General features: G+C 51.5%; 1 protein-coding gene across 6 annotated transcripts in view; it reads right to left on the minus strand.

Annotated features, from left to right (window-relative positions):
• The window catches only part of SLC25A25 (solute carrier family 25 member 25), a 31,904-nt gene continuing 8,837 nt past the window's right edge, over positions 1 to 23,067 (minus strand). Inside the window, exons 1-11 of one of the 6 annotated variants that reach the window (XM_082842505.1) lie at positions 14,002 to 14,237; positions 7,020 to 7,146; positions 6,840 to 6,927; positions 6,143 to 6,178; positions 5,770 to 5,881; positions 4,404 to 4,562; positions 2,434 to 2,586; positions 1,985 to 2,092; positions 1,718 to 1,885; positions 1,010 to 1,160; positions 1 to 898 (exon numbers count right to left, since the gene is read on the minus strand). In XM_082842505.1, the coding sequence (XP_082698631.1) occupies positions 714 to 898; positions 1,010 to 1,160; positions 1,718 to 1,885; positions 1,985 to 2,092; positions 2,434 to 2,586; positions 4,404 to 4,562; positions 5,770 to 5,881; positions 6,143 to 6,178; positions 6,840 to 6,904 (1,137 nt within the window). In that variant the 5' untranslated portion in view covers positions 6,905 to 6,927; positions 7,020 to 7,146; positions 14,002 to 14,237 and the 3' untranslated portion in view covers positions 1 to 713. Of the gene's footprint in view, positions 899 to 1,009; positions 1,161 to 1,717; positions 1,886 to 1,984; positions 2,093 to 2,433; positions 2,587 to 4,403; positions 4,563 to 5,769; positions 5,882 to 6,142; positions 6,179 to 6,839; positions 6,928 to 7,019; positions 7,147 to 9,475; positions 10,024 to 14,001; positions 14,238 to 23,067 lie in introns of those variants that run through there. The other 5 variants (XM_082842503.1, XM_082842501.1, XM_082842506.1 and 2 more) reach the window with 5 other exon arrangements.

Genomic DNA, 23,067 nt, shown 5'->3' on the forward strand with positions numbered 1-23,067 from the left:
CGAGCCCCCCAGCAGCAGGGAGCAGAGGCCCTCTGGGCCCCAGGACCCAGGAAGCCATGCGCCAGGACGCCAGGCAGCCTTGCCCTCGTCACGCACATGGGCATCCAGGTGCCCGTCTGCGGGGCAGCTCAGAAGCCAGACTCCTCCCTCTTCCCTGCCAGTGGCTGCGCTGCCGGTTGGGAAGTCGGGCTTAGGTCAGGTAGAACCACCCTTCCCCACGGACTGGGCGGAGGAGCAGCGTGGCGGGGGGAGTGGGCTGCGGGCCCTCCTCCTACCATTTAAAACAGCAGCAAGGAAGGAAGCAAGGTGGGCCCGGGGAGGACGCTCAGCAGGCCCGAAGGTGCCCCGCGCCAATGGTCTGGCTGCGAGGACGCGATGGAAGAACTAAGCCAGCCTCCCAGCCCAGCTATTCGGCAGGCAGCACAGGAAATGTCCTGTCCCCACGCACGCGAGCCTGTGTCCTGCTGAGCCCTGGACCCTGAGGAACACCCACAGGTCTTCCCTGGAATGGACCCGAGGGTCAGCCAGGGTCAGCAGGACAGACCCAGCGGGCCTGCCGGCTCTGCCCCCACCCATGCAGGTGCGTCCCAGGGTCTTCACAGCTTGGCTTAAGTCAGCTTAGTGTTGGCACATTCACAGAATGAGATGGCTCCACATCCCGGGGCTGCAGGCCCAGGATCAGCGAGTCCGCGGGCAGGCTGGCCTCCCTCCCGTCACCGCGACCGCACGCCCAGGGTGATCTTCAGGTTCTCGTACACCACGTAGCTGATGCTCACGGCCGGAATCACCTTCATGAAGTTGGGGGCCAGCCCCCGGTACAGGCCGAAGGCCCCCTCGGTCCGCAGGATCTGTCTGAAGAGGCTGCTCATGGTCACCTCCGGGGCGCCCTCAATGGAGGCTGCAGGGAGCGAGGTCGCCCGTCAGGGGCCTTTCGCCGGCCCCTCCCTACGTCCCAACCTGCCCGGGGAGACGGGCCCCTGGGGACTGACTGGCCTAAGACCAGCCTTACCTTGGGCCTGCATCCGGGTCCTGACCAGGGCCAGTGGGTAGCTGGCCAGCTGGCCACAGGTGCTGGACATGGTGCCACAGGCCAGGAGCACAAACACGCCGGGGTCTGCACTGTTCACCGCATAGCGCTGCAGCCAGGCATTCTTGAGTGTCTGAAAGGGCAGAGGGGGGCGGGGATGAGCCAAAGGGCCTGCAGGCCCCAGGAAGAAAGGGCTTGTGAGGCAGTGAGAGACTGGGGCGCTGAGGGGACAGTTACCGGATCCACACAGGAGGCGTTGCCCCATCACATGGGATCCGCGAGGCCACTGTAACCTGATTCACTTGGCCTGGGCCAGCCCGGGGCTGGCTGGGCTCCCGGCCTGCCTGACCTTTGTTTCTGCTGTCACTGGGGATTTCTGGATAGGATGGGGATGCCGCAGGGGCAGCCCCTCCCTTCCCTCCCCCGAGAGCCGGACTCCTGTGCTCCGGAGTCTGCTGGGGGCCCAGGAAGCCCCCAGGGCATCGTGCTCTGTAGATCTGCCTGCCAAGCCCCTGGGGGTACAGAACCTGGGGGCTGCCAGGGGCAGGCAGTGTGACTCCTAGGACACCCCTGCAATGGACAGGTGAGTCTGGAAGGAGACAAAGCGGGGTGGAGGGGTGACACATGGCCAGGAGGGGGTTTCTGAATCTCTCCTGCTGCTCAAGGGGCCTGAGTCCTCTAGGGCCTCACCTCGTAGACGGCCAGGTCTATCCCAGCGTAGGGGATGATCCCCAGCATGTTGGGAACATAGCCTTTGTAGAAGGCGGCCATGCCCTCTCTGGCCAGGATCTTCCTGGCGCAGTCCAGCATGCCCGAGTACTGGCCTGTTTTGCGCAGGGCCATCCGGGTCTTCAGGACCTGCAGAGCCCAACGGAAGTGACGGAAGTGTGAGCCCAGCCCACTCCGCACCCTCACCTCCACGCACACGGCCCGCCCCAGGACCACCGTGGCCCTCACCTCCATCGGGTAGATGCTGCTCTGGGCGATGGCCCCCGCCAAGGACCCTGCCACAAGCCTCTCGTGAATCCTCAGAGTCTCCTGGTCGCTCCCAACGAGACGCTTGATCTGGAACAGGGAGCAAACAGACTGATACCCCCCCAGAGACCAGCATACCTGCTCCTGCCCCGCCCTTCCTCCCGGAGCCTGTCAGCTTTAGCCAAGACCTGGTATCCCTGGCACTTTTGATGCTGCCCAGAAATGGAAGGAACTGGCCCCCCGTGGAACTGGTTGCTGGCAGAGCTGGGGTCAGGCTCAGGCCTTCCCACCCCCCACCTAGCCCTGCTGTCCCTCAGGTACAAGGACTGGTTCCAGGTTCCAGGGAATCAACAGGGCAGGGACCTCATTCCAGGGGAAGCTCAGGAAGCAGCTGCTGATGGGCGACTCTCCCTGGGGAGCTGGGTCCTCACCTGTTCATAGGCCATGAACTTGATGGCCGACTCGGGGGCAATTTTGAGGACGTTGATGCCATTGCCGCGCCAGAGTGATTTGGCCCCTCCTTCTCGAATCATCTGGGTGAAGCCACCCACGATGCACATGTTGTTGCTGCGGGAGGCGTGGACCTGGGTGGGGAAGGACAAGCGGTCAGAAGGAGCTCAGCGGCCACAGGGCCACCGCTGCCTGACAAAGAGCCAAGATCGACGGCAGGCAGGCTCCGCCCTCATGGCACTCTGAGGCCAGCTCGGTACCCTGAGAGTCTAACGTGGCTGCTCCAGGTCCCACTAGATTCTGCTGTGCACCTGCTGGTGCCAACCCCATGCTAAACACCTCCACAAGGACTGCTTTAAAAAAAGTTGAGCTTTTTGTTTTTTGTTTTTTGCTGTTGTGGCCTCTCCCATTGCGGAGCACAGGCTCCGGACACGCAGGCTCAGTGGCCCTGGCTCACGGGCCTAGCCGCTCCGCGGCATATGGGATCCTCCCGGACCGGGGCACGAACCCACGTCCCTTGCATCGGCAGGCGGACTCTCAACCACTGCGCCACCAGGGAAGCCCAAAGTTGAGCTTTTTGGACTTCCCTGGTGGCCAAGGCAGGGGCCATGGGTTCCAGCCCTGGTCTGGGAAGATCCCACATGCCGCGGAGCAACTAAGCCCGTGAGCCACAACTACTGAGCCTGTGTGCTACAACTACTGAAGCCCGCACGCCTAGAGCACGGGCTCCGCAACAAGAGAAGCCACTGCAGTGAGAAGCCCGCGCACCGCAACAAAGAGTAGCCCCCGCTCACTGCAACTAGAGAAAGCCCGCGCCCAGCAACGAAGACCCAACGCAGCCAAAAAATAAATTAAAAAAAAAAAAAAAATTGAGCTTTTTATTATGGAAAATTTTCAAACATATATAAAAGTATAGAGGATTACATAATGAGCTTCCATGAACCCATAATGAGCTTCAACCATCATCAAACCAGCCAACTGATGCCCCCCACCCCCTCCCCCTGCTCCCCCTCCCCCACGCCCATTAATTTAAAGCACCTCCCTGGCATTTTGTCGTTTCACCCAAGGACAGTTTTTAATCTCTACAGCATTCCTGGGGATTTGGCTAAGAAAAACACACTGATGAGGCAATTTGTTCGAACCCCTTAGTTTCCAGAGCAGTAGAAGTCCTGGGGCTGGAGTGACTCGCCTGAGGTCACCCAGCTGGGACAGTGGGACCCCGGGTCGGGTCCCAGGCCCAGGGCTCCTCTCCCTGAACCACTCGCCTCCCTGATTCAGCACCAGAAGGGAGTTCTCATTCTTCCATCCATAGACCTCAAACCGAGGTAGGCCCAGGAGGCGCTGAGGGGGTAAGGAAAGGATGACACCTTTTCTGAGCAGGGTTCCTGGCACTAAAAGTGCCAGGACGCAAGTCAGGGGACAAGGGGGTGACTGGCCACTGTCCAAAAGACACTGGAGTCCACTGGTGTGTCCTCAGGCAGCTCGATTTCACAACCTTGCTCCTGACTTGGGTTCAGCATGAGCTGAACCTGCCCTGTGGACGTGGAGCTGGGTGCCCAGCCAAGGGAATGGTGTCCAGGCCAGGTGAGGATCTGTTCGCACGGCCCCCCCACGTGGTGACCTATGTAAGATGCGCCTAAGGAAACAGGTTCCTGCCACACCCCAGTTCTCACTGGGGTCATCTGCCTCCGGTATGGCCCTGTAATGTGACTCCTGGCTTAAGGGCCTCAGATAAAATTAGATCAGGCCACCTAGGCCAGGATCTAATGTGCAAAAGGCCACCTAGGCCAGGATCTAATGTCATCCTTGTCTGAGCAATAATTCCAATCTGATTTACTGGGTCAGGAAAGTATGGGCCCAAAGCAGGGCCCCAGATAAGGGAGGGGAAACCAACCCACCAAAGAAACCCAAGGTGGAAACCAGGTGGCTTGGGGCCTGTTTTCCTGCGTACCTGCATGAGCACCTTGAGTCTGTCCAGGGGGGCCGTGCAGGTTCTCGATACGGCCCCCGCCCCACCGCCAGCCACCAGGTGTCTCCACCACATCCCCGTCTGCCTCTCCTCCACTGTGAACTCATCGGGGACCGTCAGATTCTCACCCACATCAAAGATCTGTGAGGAAGACCAACAACGATAAATCTAGCAGGCTCCCGACGCTTGTGGCAGAACTGCCGGCAGACAGCTAGGTCCACAGCCTTCTGCCGCCTAGAATGGACCCCCTACCCCGTCGCTATGTGGAGGCAGCAAAGCTCTGAGCTGTCTGTGGCTTTGGAGAGGCCCAGGTTAGAACTGAGAGCACAGCTGGAAGAACGCAGGTAGAAAACCATGCGGACAGCCCTTCGGGACACTGCCAGGGGCTCCTGCAAGAACAGCTGACAAAGGCACTGCAGCTGAGGATCACCAGGTTGGCTGTACTGGAAGGATCAAGTCAGGGATAAAAATGCTTCTGAAACCTGATGTGTAACCGGATCACGTTGGCAGAACATTATGCAAGACTTCTGCAAACACGAGAGGTTGTGCTGCCCGTGCAATGCCCTCTCTCCCAGGCGGCCTCCCGGCTCGGCAGGCAGAGCCAGCTCTGCTCCAACCTTGGGGCTGCAGGCCAGACCCACGGGGCAGCGGCTCCTACCCGCAGAGCGTCCACCTAATTTCAGCCAACGAAGATGCCAGGCGTCCCCTGAGGGCACCTCGGGAGACAGAGGAGGACCTGTGGCCTCCTCTTCTGGAGTCGACGGTCCAGGATGGATAAGACTGCCACCAGGGGATACTCAGCAAGGACCAGCAGAAAGGGACGCTCACGCGTGAAGGGGGCTCGCGGGCGAGGGGTCCATGGGGCCACTACCAGTGAGGGTGCAGAGCTCTGTGTGTTTCTGACCGGGGGTGAAAGAGCAGTGGGGAGGTATTCTTTTGCCATAGAGAGAAATGACACAAAAAATGGGGTGGCCGGGGGGAGAAACTGAACAGCTCTGCTACTGGATCTCTGCAGAGCAGCCCTCAGGAGGCTTTGGAAGAACAAGGAGGCTCAGGGAGAGGGTGCTTACAGTGGACCCTGAAGAACAGGCAGCACGTGGGGACAGGAGGGCATTGTTTCTAGCAGAGGGAGCCCCGTGTTTGGGGCATGGGCGGGCCGTTCAGGTTGGCCGGCATGAGGGAGATGGAGGGAGCATGTGGAAGGCTGGCAGAGAAGCAGACAGCCCCACCACTGAAGGGGAGGTGGGCTGGGAACCCCCACCAGGATGGGGGCTGATGCTGGGCAAAGGGGACCCTATGAACGGACGAGGGAGAAACCACCTTCCGGCCCCGGGAGCGCGGGGCTCACCGTAGAGTGCTTCCAGTACAGGATGATCTCAGGGATGTTCTCCACGGGATGCAGGAGGTGATAGTCTCGCCACTCGTTCCAGTCGATGGTCATTGTGCCATTCTTGTCCATGCTGCAAGACAAATATGTGGGTCGCCCAACTGTCAACAGGCCCCATCTGTCAGCCGCGCTTCCCACCTCCAGGGGAGCCGAGGGCAGGCGCGTGGCCACCAGGAAACCACAGAAGGCGCCTCTGCCCCGGAGGAGAAAAGGCCAGGTGGCTCCACATCCCACCTGGTCCAAAAACGGGATCTGACGGCCCACGAGAACCCCGTCCTGATCGGGCACAGAGGTCAAGGAGGGAGGCGGTCCCGCGAGTGACACGGATACTTACTAGGTGACAGGGCCCCAGAAGTGGCCCGTTCGTATTCTGACAGACAGACAAAGGAAGATGCAGAGGAGAGAGGAGAAACAACACAAATAAGTGCTCTGAGCGGAGGTTAGTGGCGCAAGCACATGCCACGGCACGGCGCGAGGCCGCCCTCCACGCGGAGGGGAGCAAGGGCCAGAGGCTGCCGTCCCTGGCCAGCCGGCTTCGGGCCCCTGGGACTTGGGGAGGCTCCGGAGGACAGGAAGTGGCTCTGGGGCTGTTCTGTGCGAGTTCCCAGCACAGCAATGATGCCAGTCCCCAGGACCACCCCTGGCCTGCGGGATGCCTTTCGGGGCAGCGCATCTGAGCGTTGTGTTAAGAGGAAGTTCCCCACAGTGGAGGGCGGCCACGTGAGCCCTGCCCCTGAACGACCGGGCTGGCCTTTCACCTACTGAAATCCCCCACTAGTCTTCTCTCTCAGCGGGTGGCTGGCGCTCAGGCACTCCGCCAGGTGATCTGTGATTCCACCACCGGAGCTGACCAGGAACCCGGGGAGCAGCTGCTCTCTGGGAGGGGTTACTTATTCATCCCTTCCAACCACCAGAAGCCAAAGTTCGCGGAAACAGGGTCAATACAGTGAACAGCACGAGGGAGTGAGTCCAAGAAACCTTCTTTCGTCACACTTTTGTTCAACCAAACGCAGGGGCGGCTACGCACTCACCTCTTGAGGATTTTTTCTGCCTGCTGTTCAGATATCTTGACTCCCAGGTCCCGCAGGGACTGCATGATCTCCTGCGCGTCGATCCGTCCTGGAACAACAAAGGCCGTGAGCCGGAAGCCAGCCCTGTGGAGAGGCCCAGGACCGCTGGGCCCGCCGCTGGCCCCCGGGGGCAATGCTCACCATCATTCTTCTTGTCCAAACTCTTGAATACCAGCCTCAGTTTCTTCTCATGATCTTGGAGATAATGGACAAACTCTTCAAAGTCTAGCTGCCCATCGAGGTCTTTGTCGCCAGCTTGTACAATTTTCTATAAAACAAAAGTAAGGTTTTGTCCTTCAGCTTTTCGGGTCCCTCGTGGTGTCCCGTTCCCAGGAAACAACTGCTCAACTGTGAACAGAGGTGGCCCCATGACCCGAGACACTTCCCCTCCTCCACTCCCAGGGCCACCACCTGGATCCCCTAGGGCCGGCCAGAACCCAGCCAAGGGCCCACCGTGTTTCCCTCATGAGAAAGAGGGAAAAGAGGCCGCAAGAGGAGCCCTTCTGACAGAGGCCGGCAGCGGTGGGCTTGGTACTTCCACCAGGCCAGCTGCCCGGCTCCCCTGCAGCTCTGTCCCTGGTGCCAGGCCTCAGCCCCACATGCTCTCTGCCCAAATGTGGGGTGGCCCTGGAGCTCCAGATTCCCTCAGAAACTCTGCAGCTTGCTCTTTTTATCCCTAAAAGTGGCACTGGCCCAAGAACAATTGGGGGCGACCAGGGTAAAGGTACAGGGCAGAGCTGGCCCCTGCCAATGGCTGCTTGGCAGAAATACTGCCAGAGAGAACTCTGGAGGATGGAGAAGTGGTAAGAGCAATGGGAACTGTTCTTGGGCCTGTGCATGATGGCGCTGCCTGTCTCTGATCTCAGGGGAGCCAGGTGCTATAACCAACCTCAGCTCCCTTAACCAGGCACTGAAAAGCAGGGCAGCTCCACTTAGGAATAGTTCAGTGACCCAAGGAAGCTTTAAAAGACACTTTCCTGGGCAGTGAGGTTCCAAAAACCTGCGCCTGCCCTTAGGCATGAGCTCTGTTCAGCAGCTGCAGTCCATTTTCGATGCTCAGCAACTGGAACTTTTCCACAAAAGCACAAGCACTTGGTCTGTGCCCGGGGTCCTGCTAAATGCTTTACCTCTAGTGACCCGCTGAATCCTCGCAAACAGGCCTGGGAGGTGGGTACTATCATTTCCCCCATTTTCCAGAGAAGGAAACAGAAGCTCACAGAGGTTTAGTAATTTATCCAAGGTCACACAGTTAGGGAAGTTGGTGGGTAGGATTCAAGCCAGGCCTGATGGACTCCAGAGCCACCTCTGTATAGTGTCTGCTGCCGTTCTAAAGGTTAATCTCAAGCAGGTGGGGAACATACATGAGTCACTCCAACCCAGCAACACCCCAAAACTAGGACCAAAAATCTCCTAAGGGAAATGGTTAGAGTCTCCCTGTGTTGCCCAATTCTCTCAGCAAGAAATACAGTCACTCTCCACAAACCAGTGTGGGTTTCAAAGTCTTCTGAGCCAGTGGGTTTGGAAATTGATGGGCCATTGGCTAGCTGGTCCTCTCCAGATACTGTGTCACCTAACATGATCCAAAGAACAGCTCAGGGAGGGTGTGGCTGGAATGGGAGACACAGGCTGGCACGTGTTCTGTCAGCTGTCTGGAGTTACGTTAACTTCCTGCAGACGTTTGTGCTCTCCACCAAAATGCAGATTACATATAGGTTAAGCACCCTAGATTTATGAGAGGAGCGGAAATAGAACCTGCACGTCACTTAGAGAGGAGGCGAACGCTAGGCACGAAGCTCGCTGGTATCTGGGTTGCTCTGGCACCAACGCGATCCATGTGCCTTGTTGGGTGGGTGCCCGTGACACAGACAACTCAAGGACATGCTCATGCAGCTGATTTCAAAATATTCTAAGTCGTTGCTTCCACCTCAGTCCGGTCTCCTTCCTAGGATATGCAAATCACCACCCCCTGCACACCATCTGACCGTCACTGCCATCGTGAGCACGGGGGGATAGCACAGGATCTGATTAACGGAGAAGTTGGGGTGTCCCTTTAGGAGGCAGGCGACCCCCTCAGACTCTGTAGCTGTTTCCCCATATTTAAATTAGTAATGATTTCTGCTGCCTCCTGCTCCAAAGAGACGCCTAGGAAGGTCCCCTCACCCCTGCCCGTTGGTTTGTTTCACCCAGGGCACAGCCCTGTCACCTCCAGCCTCCGCAGCCACGGTTCCAACTCCTGGGTCTCCAATGAGGGGCCTCTCCCCTCCCCTCCTGCCCCCCAGCTCAGATAAAGCAGCTAGACTGTGCCCCTGCACTTCCTGGCCCTGCACTGCTTAGAACCCCGCCCTCCGCAAGAAAATTCCTTTCCGTCTCCCACAAGCGCCTTCCCTATAATTCCAGCCTTCCTTGGAAGTCACATGAGAGCCGGTCACTCCCATGACGTAATAGCCCTTTAGCTGCCTATAGTTACGCGACAGCTGGGGAAAAAACTGGCACGCTTAGAAATGGTGGGGACCTTTGCGGTAGGCGGACCCTCTACCAGCTCATCCATTCACTCAGCCAACACTGATGAAACGCCCGCTGCCTTCCACGGTACAGACCTGCTTCCACTGGCGGTAGGTGGAGAACTCCTGGGAGGGGATAAAGACACTGAGTTTGAAGATGGACTTCAGCTCGGCGGGAAGCCCCTTGGACTCGAAGTACTGGAACTCGGTCTGGGCCTCCCCGATGAGGGGCACGTACAGGCACAGGCAGAGCATGCTGGTGGGAGCTGTTTCAGGCGGCGTGGAGGCAAGAGAATGCTGCCCGGCCCAGCACACTTGCACAAGGTATGCTGGGGCGCAGCTGTCATTGGCTGCCTCCACCCTGTCCTTTCACTTAATTGAAAAAAGTCTGCTCACTGTACCTCCCGCCCACAGCCAATGAGCACAGAGCCCGGCAAGGAGGCGTGCGTGGCCGAGTGCAGAGGGATAAAGATCAGGACTGACGTCACCTGCTCCCCAGTTAACCCTTCGGAGACGGGCAGAGCACTCTGCCCTGCCCTGGGATCTGCCCCAGAAACCTTCACCCTCTGGCTGCCAATCCCTCCAAACAAACAGCCTTTGGCCTGTTTTTCCACAAGGTCCCCAAACGCGTCACACAATACAGTGGTTTCTCTCCTTGGTAAATCATTCCCAGCAGAAAAATAAGTGGGTGGAGGTAGAGAATGAATCAATGCTCACCTGAAACGGCCCCGTTTCGCCGTGAGGGTAGAAGTCAGTGGGGGTGGGGGGGGGGGGTGGGGGCGGGGGGAGAAGTCCTGGAAGTAGCCCCCGGTGGGGGTGGGGAGGGGTCTTTCGCTTGCAGGGGAGCTGCCCCTCAGCCAGCTGCCTGGGCCACAGGGCTTTCCAGGCACAGCTCTGGCTGGCTCTAGTGACCCTCCCCAGGCCACCCTGCACATGAGCAGCCCCTCCCCTGTAGGCTTTGCCTGGGGACCCCACAAGCACCGAGAGGCTGAAATGATGGGGGCAGGAAGAGGACACTCTAGGCCACAGGTCATGGTGCCGGGGCACTCCTCAGCAGCACCAATCTGGGCTCAGCCTGGGCCTCACTTAAGATCCACAGATGTGGTCTTCAGAGCCCACATTCATTCAGGACACTCTAACGTTCAGTGCAGCAGAGCTTTCTGGTCTACAACTGCGCTGCTCAATACTTTTATTTTATTATGCCACGCCACACAGCATGTGGGATCTTAGTTCCCTGACCAGGGATCGAACCTGCGCCCCCTGAACAGTGGAGTCTTAACCACTAGACTACCAGGGAAGTCCTCAATTTTAAATAAACTAAAATTCAATGAAACTAAGAGTTCATTTCCTTGGTTGCATGGCCACACATTATTTCCATCATCACAGAAAGTTCTACTGAGCAACACTGCCCTAGAATGTCCCTTTTAGGTGAGAATGAGAGGAAACTTCAGGTCTTGGAGAGTCAGGATCTGACCTTTATTTAAGGGCCACCCTGCCACCTCCACCTCATTCCTTCCCAAGGAAGATGTCAGATTCATGCTGCAGAGGAAGAGCCCACGTCACAGAGATGAAAAAGGAATCCATCTCGCTATGTTCCATCTACAGTGCACCACTTCCTAATATAGACGAAACCTCGCGACCAGGATGCATTAAAAACAGATGGATGTCATTTGGGGATCCACCAAAGTAAAAGGAACTTCTTAAATTCACTAAAAAGTTTTTTGTTGAGAATTTGAAAAAGGTTCTGAAAATAAGATGTTGATGCTTATATACATCATTATGAAACAGATTTTAATAACTTATATGATATTTCAGCCCTTCTAAAAGAGATCTGATGGTGAGTCTGTAAAAACAGGTCTTGGGCGGTTTCATCCATCCACTAGGGAGGATCCGATGAGGTATCCAGAGGCAGCTCAGGATTATTCAGGCAAATTCCTGCTCAGCCTCCACCTAAATCCATGATACTCAGCTGTCTCTTAAGCTACCCAATCCAGAATGTTCTGCTTTACGGCTATTTTTACGTACATCTTATCTCTACTGCTGGGGTCCTAAAGGCAGGGCCTTTGTACCTCCTTGCCTGGAATGAGCCCTTGCCTTGATCACGGAGGTGCTTGACATAAGCAGTTTCCGAATGAATGAATGAATCGTGCTTGGCAGGCCTCTGAGACCCCAAAAAACAAACACGACCACTCTTGATGAATACCTTAGGTTTGGCTTCCCGAGTGCCAGCAAATCAGTCCTCAGGGTATTTTGTCCACCTCAACTCAGAAAGATACTGTATTATTATTTTTATTTTAAAGGAAGTTCACATTTATAAATAAAAGAGCTGAATTTTAAATGCTGATCTTCCTTTTTAAAATTATTCACGATTGCTTCTGAAACGAAAATAAATTACACAGATCTGTTGAAGTGTCTCATTTCAATGACAACTGCAGTCCTTCCAATACAAAATGGCAAATATTTTGACTGAATAAATAAGTTGTTCAACTGGAGATGTTCCTTTCCTACTAAACTATGTTTTTCAAATAATGTTGGTAAACATAATTGTACCATTGAGGGGTTTTTTTTGGTACCACTGAGTTGTATGATGTATTTACAAGACAAATCTGAGAAGAGATTTGAAAACAATACCAAATGAAAGTGAAATCAGCATTCAATATATAAGGAACAATTATTAAAGCATTATCAAACAAGGGCAACTATCTTCTAGAATCAACAGAATGGAATGTCCTTGATTATAACAGAGCTCATTACTCTACAGACCACTGGTATCACAGGGCCAGGAAATGTTCTCTGAAAAGTTCTGCATGTGCTTGTCAAGATGTTATTATTTTACAACGCTTACATTAATTCTATTCCAGTGTTAATCTTAAAGGGCTCCAACGTATTTCTATTTTGCAACTGTGTTTGAGTCCAACAGAATGTCTTCATTGGACAAACGTAAACTGGCGTTTGCTTATTTATTTAAACCACCCATCTTCCTGAGTTGCATAGGTCATGCAGAACTCTGTTGTCACACAGAAACCTTTACTTCTCAGTTGAACCAATCTCCAGGCACCTGGTGTCCAAGGCAAATGCTCTCTCCCTGGAATTACAGACACTGGGCCCCACAGGGGCCCTGGGGTCATCTCTGAATCTCCGAGATGAAGAAACAGACCAGGAGAGGCCACCTGGTTTGCCCGGGCCCCAGAGCCAGCTGGCGGAGGCTCACCAGAGCCTGGCTCCTGTTACAATGGCCACTTAAAACAGCATCCAAGCCTGACACTGCCATAAAGAGATTTCAGAATTCAGCTTCCAAAGAACACTTGTCAGCCTGACCCTGAGAATTACAGTGAGCAGTACCTCACATGGGAAGGCAGCAGATGCGGGGGAGTAATTTTAGCCTTAGCTAAAAAAAAAACCACACAAAAAATGTATCTGTTACAGCTCTGAACACATACGTGAGAAATACAAATAAGGAAGACGAATATGGCAGGGCTCAGGACTTCCCTGGCGGCCCAGCGGACAGGACTCCGCTTCCGCTGCAGCGGCCACGGGTTCTATCCCTGGCTGGAGAACTGAGATCCCGCATGTCACGTGGCGTGGCCAAAAAAAAAAAAAAAAAGTTCATAAAGCAGGGCTTGTGCTCCATTCCTGATGTTTCACACCAGCTCCCGGTGCTTCTGGAGGCCCGAGTAAAGTGCTCTCTCCCACTCCTGCCATCGACACGTCTTCTCTGCTATCTTTACCTGTTCTAATTTTGTGACCCAGATCTACTTTTGTTTCCTTTCTTCCAATGTCCATTCCTGTAACAACCAGTACTCAGAAACAATGGCAGCCACTCCAGATGCCTTAGAATTCAGTGGCATTCGATTTCCCTTAATCTGCTAAGTAGCAGTTCCTCTCACAAGCATCTTCTCACCCTCAGATCTGCACATGCCCCCACCCCACCAGCTTTCCTTGTTCTACCACTGTTTCATGCCAAAGATCCCCGTAAGTGCCGGAATACCATGAGTAACAACAGGGCAGGTAGAGTACCTCTGGGAGTGTGGCATTAGCTCATACAGTATTTCCACCGCCCCGCCAGTGACTCAGACCAAGCCAAAAATATTAATATATTGCCAGCATCCAGATATTCTAGCCCCACCCACCCGTAAGGCCCTCGAGCCTCATTTGCTGCTGTAGCCGTAGTGTCATTTGATGATCGGGTTGCCATGACAGCCCAGTGGAGCCGGTTTCCAATGAAACCTGCCTGCACTTGGCAATTAGACACACAATGAGCAAAATTCTCTGAGCTTCTGAGAAGACGGCCCCTCAGGATTTGAAAGCTTGAATGCCGCTCAGGGCACCTCCCACTCCAGACTAATGGCTTTCTTCTCCAACTGCAGATCGACTGTAAGACAAAGATAAGGGGGGAAACTGGAACAGTTCTGAGAATAAAAGCTGGCCGGAACCTGACTCACCAGCAGACATATTTAAGAGAGAAATGAGAGTCGAACAAAGTAGCGCCACTGGGAAACCTAGAAGGCTGAGACCCAAAGTGAACGTCTCTACGAGGGTCCCACGAGGCTGCGGCAGCGTCTGCCGGAGAGAAATGGCGAGCCAGGCCCCACCGGCCCACGATCCCAACCTCCAACCCCTACCTTCAAGAGCAGCTGTGCTGGAAAAGGACGCACGCTGCTGAAACACTCTTCCAGTTCTTAATTTGTCTGCCTTTAAAGGGTCCACACCGCCCAGAAGCGCTTTCTTGCTTGTTTCAAACCAAAACCAGCTGACGCACCTCCCTCTTGGGGCTCCCCACACCCCCAGGCAGCTGATCCATCTCCCTTCTGGGGAGAAGTGTCAGTGAGAGGTGTGGGTCTCAGGTTCAGCCCGCCTTGCTCCCGATTCTGTAGGCCAGGGAAGAAGCCGTTCAGAACAGTCCTGATGCCAGGCCAGCCCAGGGGGAGGGCTGACAAGAGCTGCCAGTCGGTGTGAGTCTGGGAAGTGGGGCAGTTAATTATTAAAGTCAAAAGTGGGTGAATTTAAAAGGAGCCAGCCAGTCCCTTAAGCCCTTGGCCATAAGGCAAGCAGGTCTGGAGATAAAAGTTCCTCATAATAGATAACGCCACGGCCATTTCCGAGCTCCTGTAAAATGATCAAAAGGTAGAAAGCGACACCTGTCACATCTCAGGCACAGTACAGATGCCGAGACCCCTGTCGCCCCGGATGAGCCCATCACAGACTAAGGATTCTCCTCAATGCTTAACCTGAAACCACTGCAAAAGTTGTTGCATCAAAAGTTCCTCCCACTTAGCAAAGGAAAAACGAACGTCCATTTCTTAAATGCAGTAGCTCAATTCAGCAGAACCTTTTTTGGACTCTACAGCGTGCCACACACAGGGCAGAATCTCCTTACTTTTTCCAGTTCATTTTTATCCTGAGAAAGGAGAAAAGATTCAAAATAACCAAGCCTCAGGAGGTGAACAAGGTTCTCCTACCCCAGGCAGGAGAAATCACAGCCAAGTAGCCTTTCTGTTCTAATCCTGAGAACTCGACTGGTGCCATTAAAAACGGCTTTCTTAAGGGAAGATGAGGGCAGTACATGGCAAAGTTCCAGGTAGGCTGAAATGAAATCTCACCTCTACCCCTTCTTAACTGTTTAATCCCGGGCAAATTACTTAACCTTTCTGCACCTCAGTTTCCTCATCTGTGAAATGGGGGTGCTACCACTTACCCTGGTTCTTGTGAGGATCAGATGACATAAGCCACGCTCAGGGCACGAAATGGACGGAAGGCCCCAGCGCTCAGCAGACCCGCAGACCCGTGAGGAGTGCCGGCCTCCGTACACTGAGACTGCAGCCTCCACTCTGCCTCATCGCTCCCTTTCTCCCAGAAAGAAAGGCAAGACGGGTCCCCTGCCCACCAAGGCAGAGGGTCTGACCTTTGGGATGTAGGGCAGGCTGGTCCTCCCCAGCTCCCGGCAGCTGGGTTCACCTTGGAAGGTTTGCTCTGTTGCCCGCTGAGCTCCGTCCTCCCTGTGCTGTTTAAACAGGCTAAGACCAAGACACGGTGTAATTGTTTGTCCCTGCCTTTCAAATGGCTTTCTGGGGCCAAAGAGACAAATCCTAAGGTAAATCTTCCATTGCATTCAACCTTCCTTCTTCAAATGGCCGCACTGAAGTGGTCACAATTGGGTAATAAAGCTTTTGCAGTGACCACAGAAAGATTCTGGACTGGAGCTGGGCTTCTTCATTGTCTAACACTTCTCCCCAGGCCCCCGGGACCAAACGGATTCATTCATAAGTCCTCTCTTCCTCCCCCACACTCCAGCTTTTTCCAGGAAAATGATCCTAGGCTAGCCCCTAACCTAGGAGGTCCTCTCGACATTGCCATTACCTTTGGAAACTGCTCTGCGGGTCCGACCACCAGCAAGATGGTGGGTCTCTTTTCCGTGGCCTCAGCCCTTCCGTCCTGTTTCCCCAAAAAGCTTGGCATCTGGGCTCCCCGCGCCGGAGCCGGGGTGCCTCTGACTTCATTCCCGCTCCCCTCTCTGGAGCCTTGGCACCTGGCCCTGGGGAAGAAGCTAGACAGAAAATGCCACAGCATCTGCAACATCACGGCTTCCTCCCCACGTCGACGACGGTGACCGTTCACTTTTGAGGAGGGATGTGACCACAATACCAAGGGTCTCTGGCTACACAGCTGCTTGGACGACTAGCCTGGGGAGTTGTAAGGCTGGCAGCTCTGCATGCAGTGGCTGTTTCCTGCCTTCTCAAATTTGCTAGCGCTGCTGTCGTGCCTGGCCTGAGAAGCAGCTCACTCTGAAAGCCCCGCCGGGTCGCTGACAACGAGAGAGCAGCTGGAGCTTCTTCAATAAAAACTCACTTTTGCAGGTGGACGGTGATCAAACGCTTGGCTTTTTGAAAAAAGGAAAAAAGCGATAGCCCAACAGACCTCTCCTGGAGGCAGAAGCAACTTCGAGCTCCCAATTATTCAGCTGTCCTCGCTCAATTAATGATCATCACGCAAGTGAGGACCTGAGCATCCAGCCTGCATTCTCACTGCAGCAGGGCGCGGCCAATCACCTCTGCCGACACTACCGAGTTCATTATCCCCACCAGCAACATCCCTCCAATCACAGCCGACCGATTCCCTGCATGCAGCCGGCAGTTCTGCAGGGAGGTGCCCGCGGTAACCTCCAGAGGAGCTTCCAGCCTCACAGAAGCCACCTTGAGCTGGCTGGTCCTCAAGAGTCCAACTTCCTTCTCTCCACCTGGCTGTTTCCGGGATGACATTCCCCATCAAGTTTAGCACAATCAAGAGATCCTGGCAACACTTCCTAAGACATCTAGCAACACTTTCCCTTGTTCCATTATCCCATTCTCTGCAACTGTGTGTAACACGATGCACACCGTATCATAGCCACTTCTCTGAGTCTCGCTCTACAAGATGAACTTCCTGGGGACAGGGACCAAGTCGCAGATCTTTCTACCCCTAGTGCCCAGAACCAGGCACAGATGAAGTCTGTGGGCTGAAATGAGTCAATGATCATGAACAAAAGGGAATTAATCTTTGGTCATTTGTTTCTTAGTTTCCTGGCAGACAAATGCAGTGCCGGGTCATCCCTCACAAAGGTAACCCTTTGATACAGTGTTCACAGCCATTATTTTGAAAACAAACACAGCATGAAAAAAGTTTAATAGACTGTGTTGGGGAGAGTATAGAGAAACATATACCCTCACACGCTGCTATGAGAGTGTAAATCAGTATAATCTCTCTGGAGAGCAATTTAGTCACAGCTACCAACAGATCAAAAGCACAAACGCTCTGACACAGCAATTCCACTTTTAGTGATTTATCCTGCAGATATATTTGCACATGTGGGAAATCACATATACAAATGTGATATATATGGGATACATACGTGTGATAAAATATAAGGATATTTTTTGCAGCCTGACTTACAATAGCACAGGTTTGGAAACAATGTAAAATTCTTTAGAAGGGGAGTAGGTCATAAATTAATGCACAACCACAATGGAGCCCTAGGCAGCTGTAAAAAAGAGGAAGGCAGCTCTACACCTACTATTATGGAATGACTTGAAAATATCTTGTTAGATGAAAAGAGCAAGGTGCAGAAGAAAGGGGATCGTTTGCTGCCATCTATTTCTAAGCTTGTGTACGTGAAGAATCTCTCTGGAAAGACGAACTAAAATTGAAGAAACGGTTTGGGGTGGGGTGGGGGGGAACTTGGGGGTTTGAAGGAAGAAAGATAGATGGGAGGTTTATTTTCTTTGAATATCCTCTTATATCTGGTGAAACCAAATCATGTGCATGTATGACCAGGCACACACGTGTGCATACGTACAACCGTAATTTAAAAAGAAAACACGACAAGGGAAAGCAAGGCAGCATGCTTGTTTGAAAGCTGAGGAACCCGCATCAGTTGCCCTCTCACTGGATATACAGAACAACTTTACCTGGAAGCAGTTTTGTGTGTTGATTAAATGTCTAGTCTTTGGAGCCAGACCCCAGGTTCACTCCTGGCCATCACTTACTGGCTGTGTGATCTTGATCAAGTTACTTTACCTCTCTGTGCTTTAATAGCCTCATGTGCAAAATGAGGATAGTAACAGAACCGTATCATTACTTCACAGAGTCGGTTAAAGACTAAATGAAATAATGTACAAAGCTCTTAGAATAGTACATATTAGCTATTTTATCTAGAAAATGATTGTGAGGGACTTCCCTGGTGATCCAGTGGTTAAAACTCCACGCTTCCACTGCAAGGGGCATGGGTTTGATGCCTGGTGGGGAAACCAAGATCCCACATGCTGTGCGGTGCAGCAAAAAAAAAAAAGAAAGAAAAAGAAAAGAAAATGATTGAGTTCAGGGTCTTCCCTGGTGGCATGTTAGTTAAGAATCCACCTGCCAATGCAGGGGACATGGGTTCAAGCCCTGGTCCAGGAAGATCCCACATGCCACGGAGCAACTAAGCCAATGTGCCACAACTACTGAGCCTGCGTGCCACAACTACTGAAGCCCAGGCGCCTAAAGCCCATGCTCCACAACAAGAGAAGCCACTGCAATGAGAAGCCTGCACACTGCAACGAAGAGTAGCCCCTGCTTGTAGCAACTAGAGAAAGCCCACGCGCAGCAACAAAGACCCAACACAGCCATGAATAAATAAATAAATAAAAAGAAAATGATTGTGAGTTCATAGAAATAAATAGCTTGAATACTAAAGAAGAGCCAGTCCAGAGCAAAAATCCCTATATAAATAAGTAATCCTTTAGTGAAAATTAATCTTTTTTTAGGCACTGAAAATCTGGTGAGTTGGGGGAGATAGTGATGTTTTAGGCCCCCATCTACAAACATGAGATAAATCCCTTATTGAGGAGGTTACTGGTTTTTCATTTAATGGACTACTCTGTACCACGGAACTGAGTTATGAACTCGGGGGGTGGGGGGGTTCTAGCCAAGATAGAGTTCTAGCCAAGATGGAACCAATTCACCTTCCTGCCTGTAACAACTTAAATTTCTGAAAAAACAAATTAAATTTCTGAAACCCAGTGATAAAAAGGAAAATCTTAAAAGCACCTTAAGAAAAAGAACCATTACAGAAGAACAAAAACAAGAATGACAGGGGGCTTTCCATCAGAAACTGTTAATCCAGAATTTTATACTTAGAAAAATACCTTCCAAAAGGAAGGCAAAATATACGAGAATGATTTTCAAGACACTGGACATTAGGCAACGAAGGGCAGTGATTCCTGAGATTTCTAAACACATGAGCCCCTCAACTGCCCAGGCTTCCTGCCTGGAGTTTCCAGGATATGGCACAGAGAGTGGGTACCCAGCAGAGCCCAGTAGTCTCCCTATGTTGAAGAGAAGGAGCTGGGAGGCCAGGACAGCTAGAGTTTGCAGGACAGAGTACCAGAGAAGACAGAGCTACACAGAGAGCAAGCTCTGGAGCTCTGCTGAGGGCCCCCCAAAATCAGAGCAAGTGAGTATGAGGAAACTGCCTGTGGGTGGGGAAGGAACCAGCCAAAGGCATCACAGGGCTAAGAATAGTTCCTGTTCCCACCAGCTGGAGTGGAAAAACCTCATAATATAGGAAGGTTCCGGAAGGGTGCTCAGAGGGTTTTGCCTCAATAGTGGGGCAAAACTGGCCCCAGACTAAATGCTGTTCTTGCCTGACTAACAAAGCTTTAAAAAGCAGGCTCAGGGCTTCCCTGGTGGCGCAGAGGTTGGGAGTCTGCCTGCCGATGCAGGGGACGCGGGTTCTTGCCCCGGTTCGGGAAGATCCCACGTGCCGCGGAGCGGCTGGGCCCGTGAGCCATGGCCGCTGAGCCTGCGCCCCCGGAGCCTGTTGCTCCGCAACAGGAGAGGCCACAACAGTGAGAGGCCCGCGTACCGCAAAAAAAAAAAAAAAAAAGCAGGCTCGGAAAGGGTCAAACTGTTTCTGAATAACTGCATCCCAGGATAAAGCTCAAGAATATTTATAGGAATACAAAGATATCCAAGATAAAAGTCCCATAAAAAATTAACAGCCTAATGCAAAGAAGCAGGAAAAGATGACCCATGATGAGAAGAGAAATCAGTCCATTGAAACTGATCCAGAAATCACGTGTATGACAGAATTAGTACACAAGGATACTGCAAGTCATAACTGTATCCTACGTGCTCAAGAAAGATCAAGAACGTTAAACAGAGACATTGCAGATACTCTAGAAGAAAACTACAATGTCTGAGACGAAAAACACACTGGATGGTTTTAATAGCAGATTAGACAATGCAGAAGAAAAGATTAATGAACTTGAAGACACAGCAATAGAAACTTTACAAAATGAAACACAGAGAGAAAAAATAAAACAATACAAAAAAATGAAAAATGCATTAGTGAGCTGTGGGAGAACTGCTAATAGACTAATATACACCCAACTGAAGTTCATGGAGGTGGGGACAGAACAAATATTTAAAGAAATAATGGCCAGACTTTTTCCAAATTTATTAAAACCTACAGATCCAAGAAGCTCAGCAAACCCCAAGCATAAAAAAATCAAAACAAAACAAAACAAAACAAAAAACTACACTCAGGCACATCACAGTTAAATTTCTGAAAACCAGTGATATAAAGGAAAATCTTAAAAACACCTTGAGAAAAAGACCCATTACTTACAGAAGAACAAAAACAAGAATGACAGGGGGCTTTCCATCAGAAACTGTTAATCCAGAATTTTATACCTAGAAAAATACCTTCCAAAAGGAAGACAAAATAAACACTTTTCAGACATACAAAAGCTGAAAGAATTTACCACCAGCAGATCTGCATTACAAGAAATGTTAAAGGAATCCTTCAGATAGAGAAAAATGATAACCAGATGAAGAATGGAATGAAAGGAATGAAGAGCACTAGAAATGGTAATTGTGTGGGTAGATAGAAAGAACTTTTTCCTTATTATTTAAATCTCTTTCAAAGATAAGTGACAGTTCGGACTTCCCGGGTGGCGGGTGGCGCAGTGGTTAAGGATCCACCTGCCAATGCAGGGGACATGAGTTCGATCCCTGATCTGGGAAGGTCCCACATGCCATGGAGCAACTAAGCCCATGAGCCACAACTACTGAGCCTGCGCTCTACAGCCCGTGAGCCACAACTACTGAGCCCATGTGCCACAACTACTGAAGTCCGCGTGCCTAGAGCCCATGCTCAAGAAGAAATCAAAAGAGAAATTGGAAAGTATTTTGAATGGTGTGAAACCACAACACAGCAAAACTTGTGGGATGCAGCCAGAGCAGGACTTAGAAGGGAATACCTACATCAGAAAAGAGAGGTATCAAAGCAATGACCTCAGTTTCCACCACAAGAAACCAGAAAAGAACAAATTAAACCCAAAGTCAGCAGAAGAAAAGAAATAATAACTAGGCGAGGAAGAGACCAGGCCTTATTTATCCTAAAATCTCCCTTGACCAGCACCTAAGACAGGGATCAATGAAAATCTGTTCAATTTGCATACTTTGCCAATATTTTTATTTTAAAGCACCTTTGATCTCCTTGTGGGTTAATGCAGTACATCTCTTTCCTTACACCACAGCATCGCCTAAACCACCAATATCTGGTAGAGATCATTAGTTTCTTTTGCTATTACTATAATACAATTCCACCTCACTTAACTTTCTTGGGTATGAGGGACCACCCATATCCAGAGACAGGGCTGGCAAGTATAACGCTCCAGTAACTGTAGACTTATAAACGTCCACAGAACCTGGTTAAGCTGAGGGTAATCACCTGCAGAAGCAACCCACTCTTCCAAGAATCTAGAAAATAGAGACTTGGGGATAAAACTGTGTCACAAGATCTCCCGTACTTTTCAGAGAAAACAAATTCTAATGGAATGAACCCCCGGCGGGAACCCATTCCAAATTATCCTGATGAATTGCCCAGGGTATAAAAGCCCCTGGGACATCACACAAAAGGACAACTGCAGATTCCTGAGGGCATCTTATAACAGGGCAGAGAGCTCTCCCCATGTCCCTTGTTTACAAGTTTCACTACCTACTACCCATCTATCTATCTTAGAATTACAATTAGCATTCAGAAGAGATGTTGTCAAAGGGAAGACCACTAAGACTTTCTTTTTTAACTGAAAAATGAAGTCAGATTTTATTTGACAGAGAGTCAAATGGATTTGACTTGAAAATGAAGACTGGCTTGGCCAATAGGTTATATGGAAGGCATTTTCCATAAATTGGATGAGTCAAATCTGCAAAACTCTAAGGTTTTGATCAAAACCCAAACCGACAAACTAAAACATTTAAGGCAGATACACAGTATGCCAGAAATTATATCCTCTGCAGCTATTAAACCTATGACAAAAATGTTCAGATGTCAACTTAACGTGCAACGGGGTACACTGTTTTTTAAAATCCTTTTCGGGGACTTCCCTGATGGTCCAGTGGTTGAGAAACTGCCTTGCTACGCAGGGGACGCGTGTCCGATCCCTGGTCAGGGAACTAAGATCCCACATGCTGTGGGGCAACTAAGCCTGCGAGCCGCAACAAAGATCCTGTGTGCCGCAACGAACACTTGACGCAGTCAAATAAATAAATAAATAAATATTTTTTCAAAAAAAGAATGAAATAAAAAATAAAATCCTTTTCGGATGGTACAGGAGCAAAAGAGCTTGAAGGATCTCTTTATACGTTGGTAGTAACGATTTGTTATTTCAAAGGCGCCACTGTGGCAGGTGACTATCCTTCTCTGAAATGAATCAACCGGAGAATTTAAACACTTAGATCCTGGGTGCTGTCCTGTGCCGTCCCATGGCAGCAGTGGTTTCAGGGTGTCAGGCAGGACTATTAAACAGCCTCATGCCCTCGACTCAGCCCACAATTAGACAATGAAGAGGAGCCAGGCACCAGCCTCATTTGGCACTGAAGACGACAAAACTGCAGTAATGAAAAAGGTGAAATCCCCTAATCTATTTCCATTTTAGGAAGTAAAACCAGAAAATCTAGCTTTGGCCAAAACTCCCTGAAGGGGACTCCTGTGACTGTGGAAAAGAGAAGTGCCCCACCGAGAAAACAGTCTCTTGGATGCTTATTTATTCCTGGTGAAAAGCCAGTCTCCATTGAGGTCCCAAGTTCAAGGTCAATGCCTGCTAACAAAGATGTCTTTTTCTTTTCTCTAAAAGAAAGTTAGGGGCTTCCCTGGTGGTGCAGTGGTT

Source organism: Leucopleurus acutus, assembly GCF_964270905.1.
Source record: "Leucopleurus acutus genome assembly, chromosome: 7".
Lineage (NCBI taxonomy): Eukaryota > Metazoa > Chordata > Mammalia > Artiodactyla > Delphinidae > Leucopleurus > Leucopleurus acutus.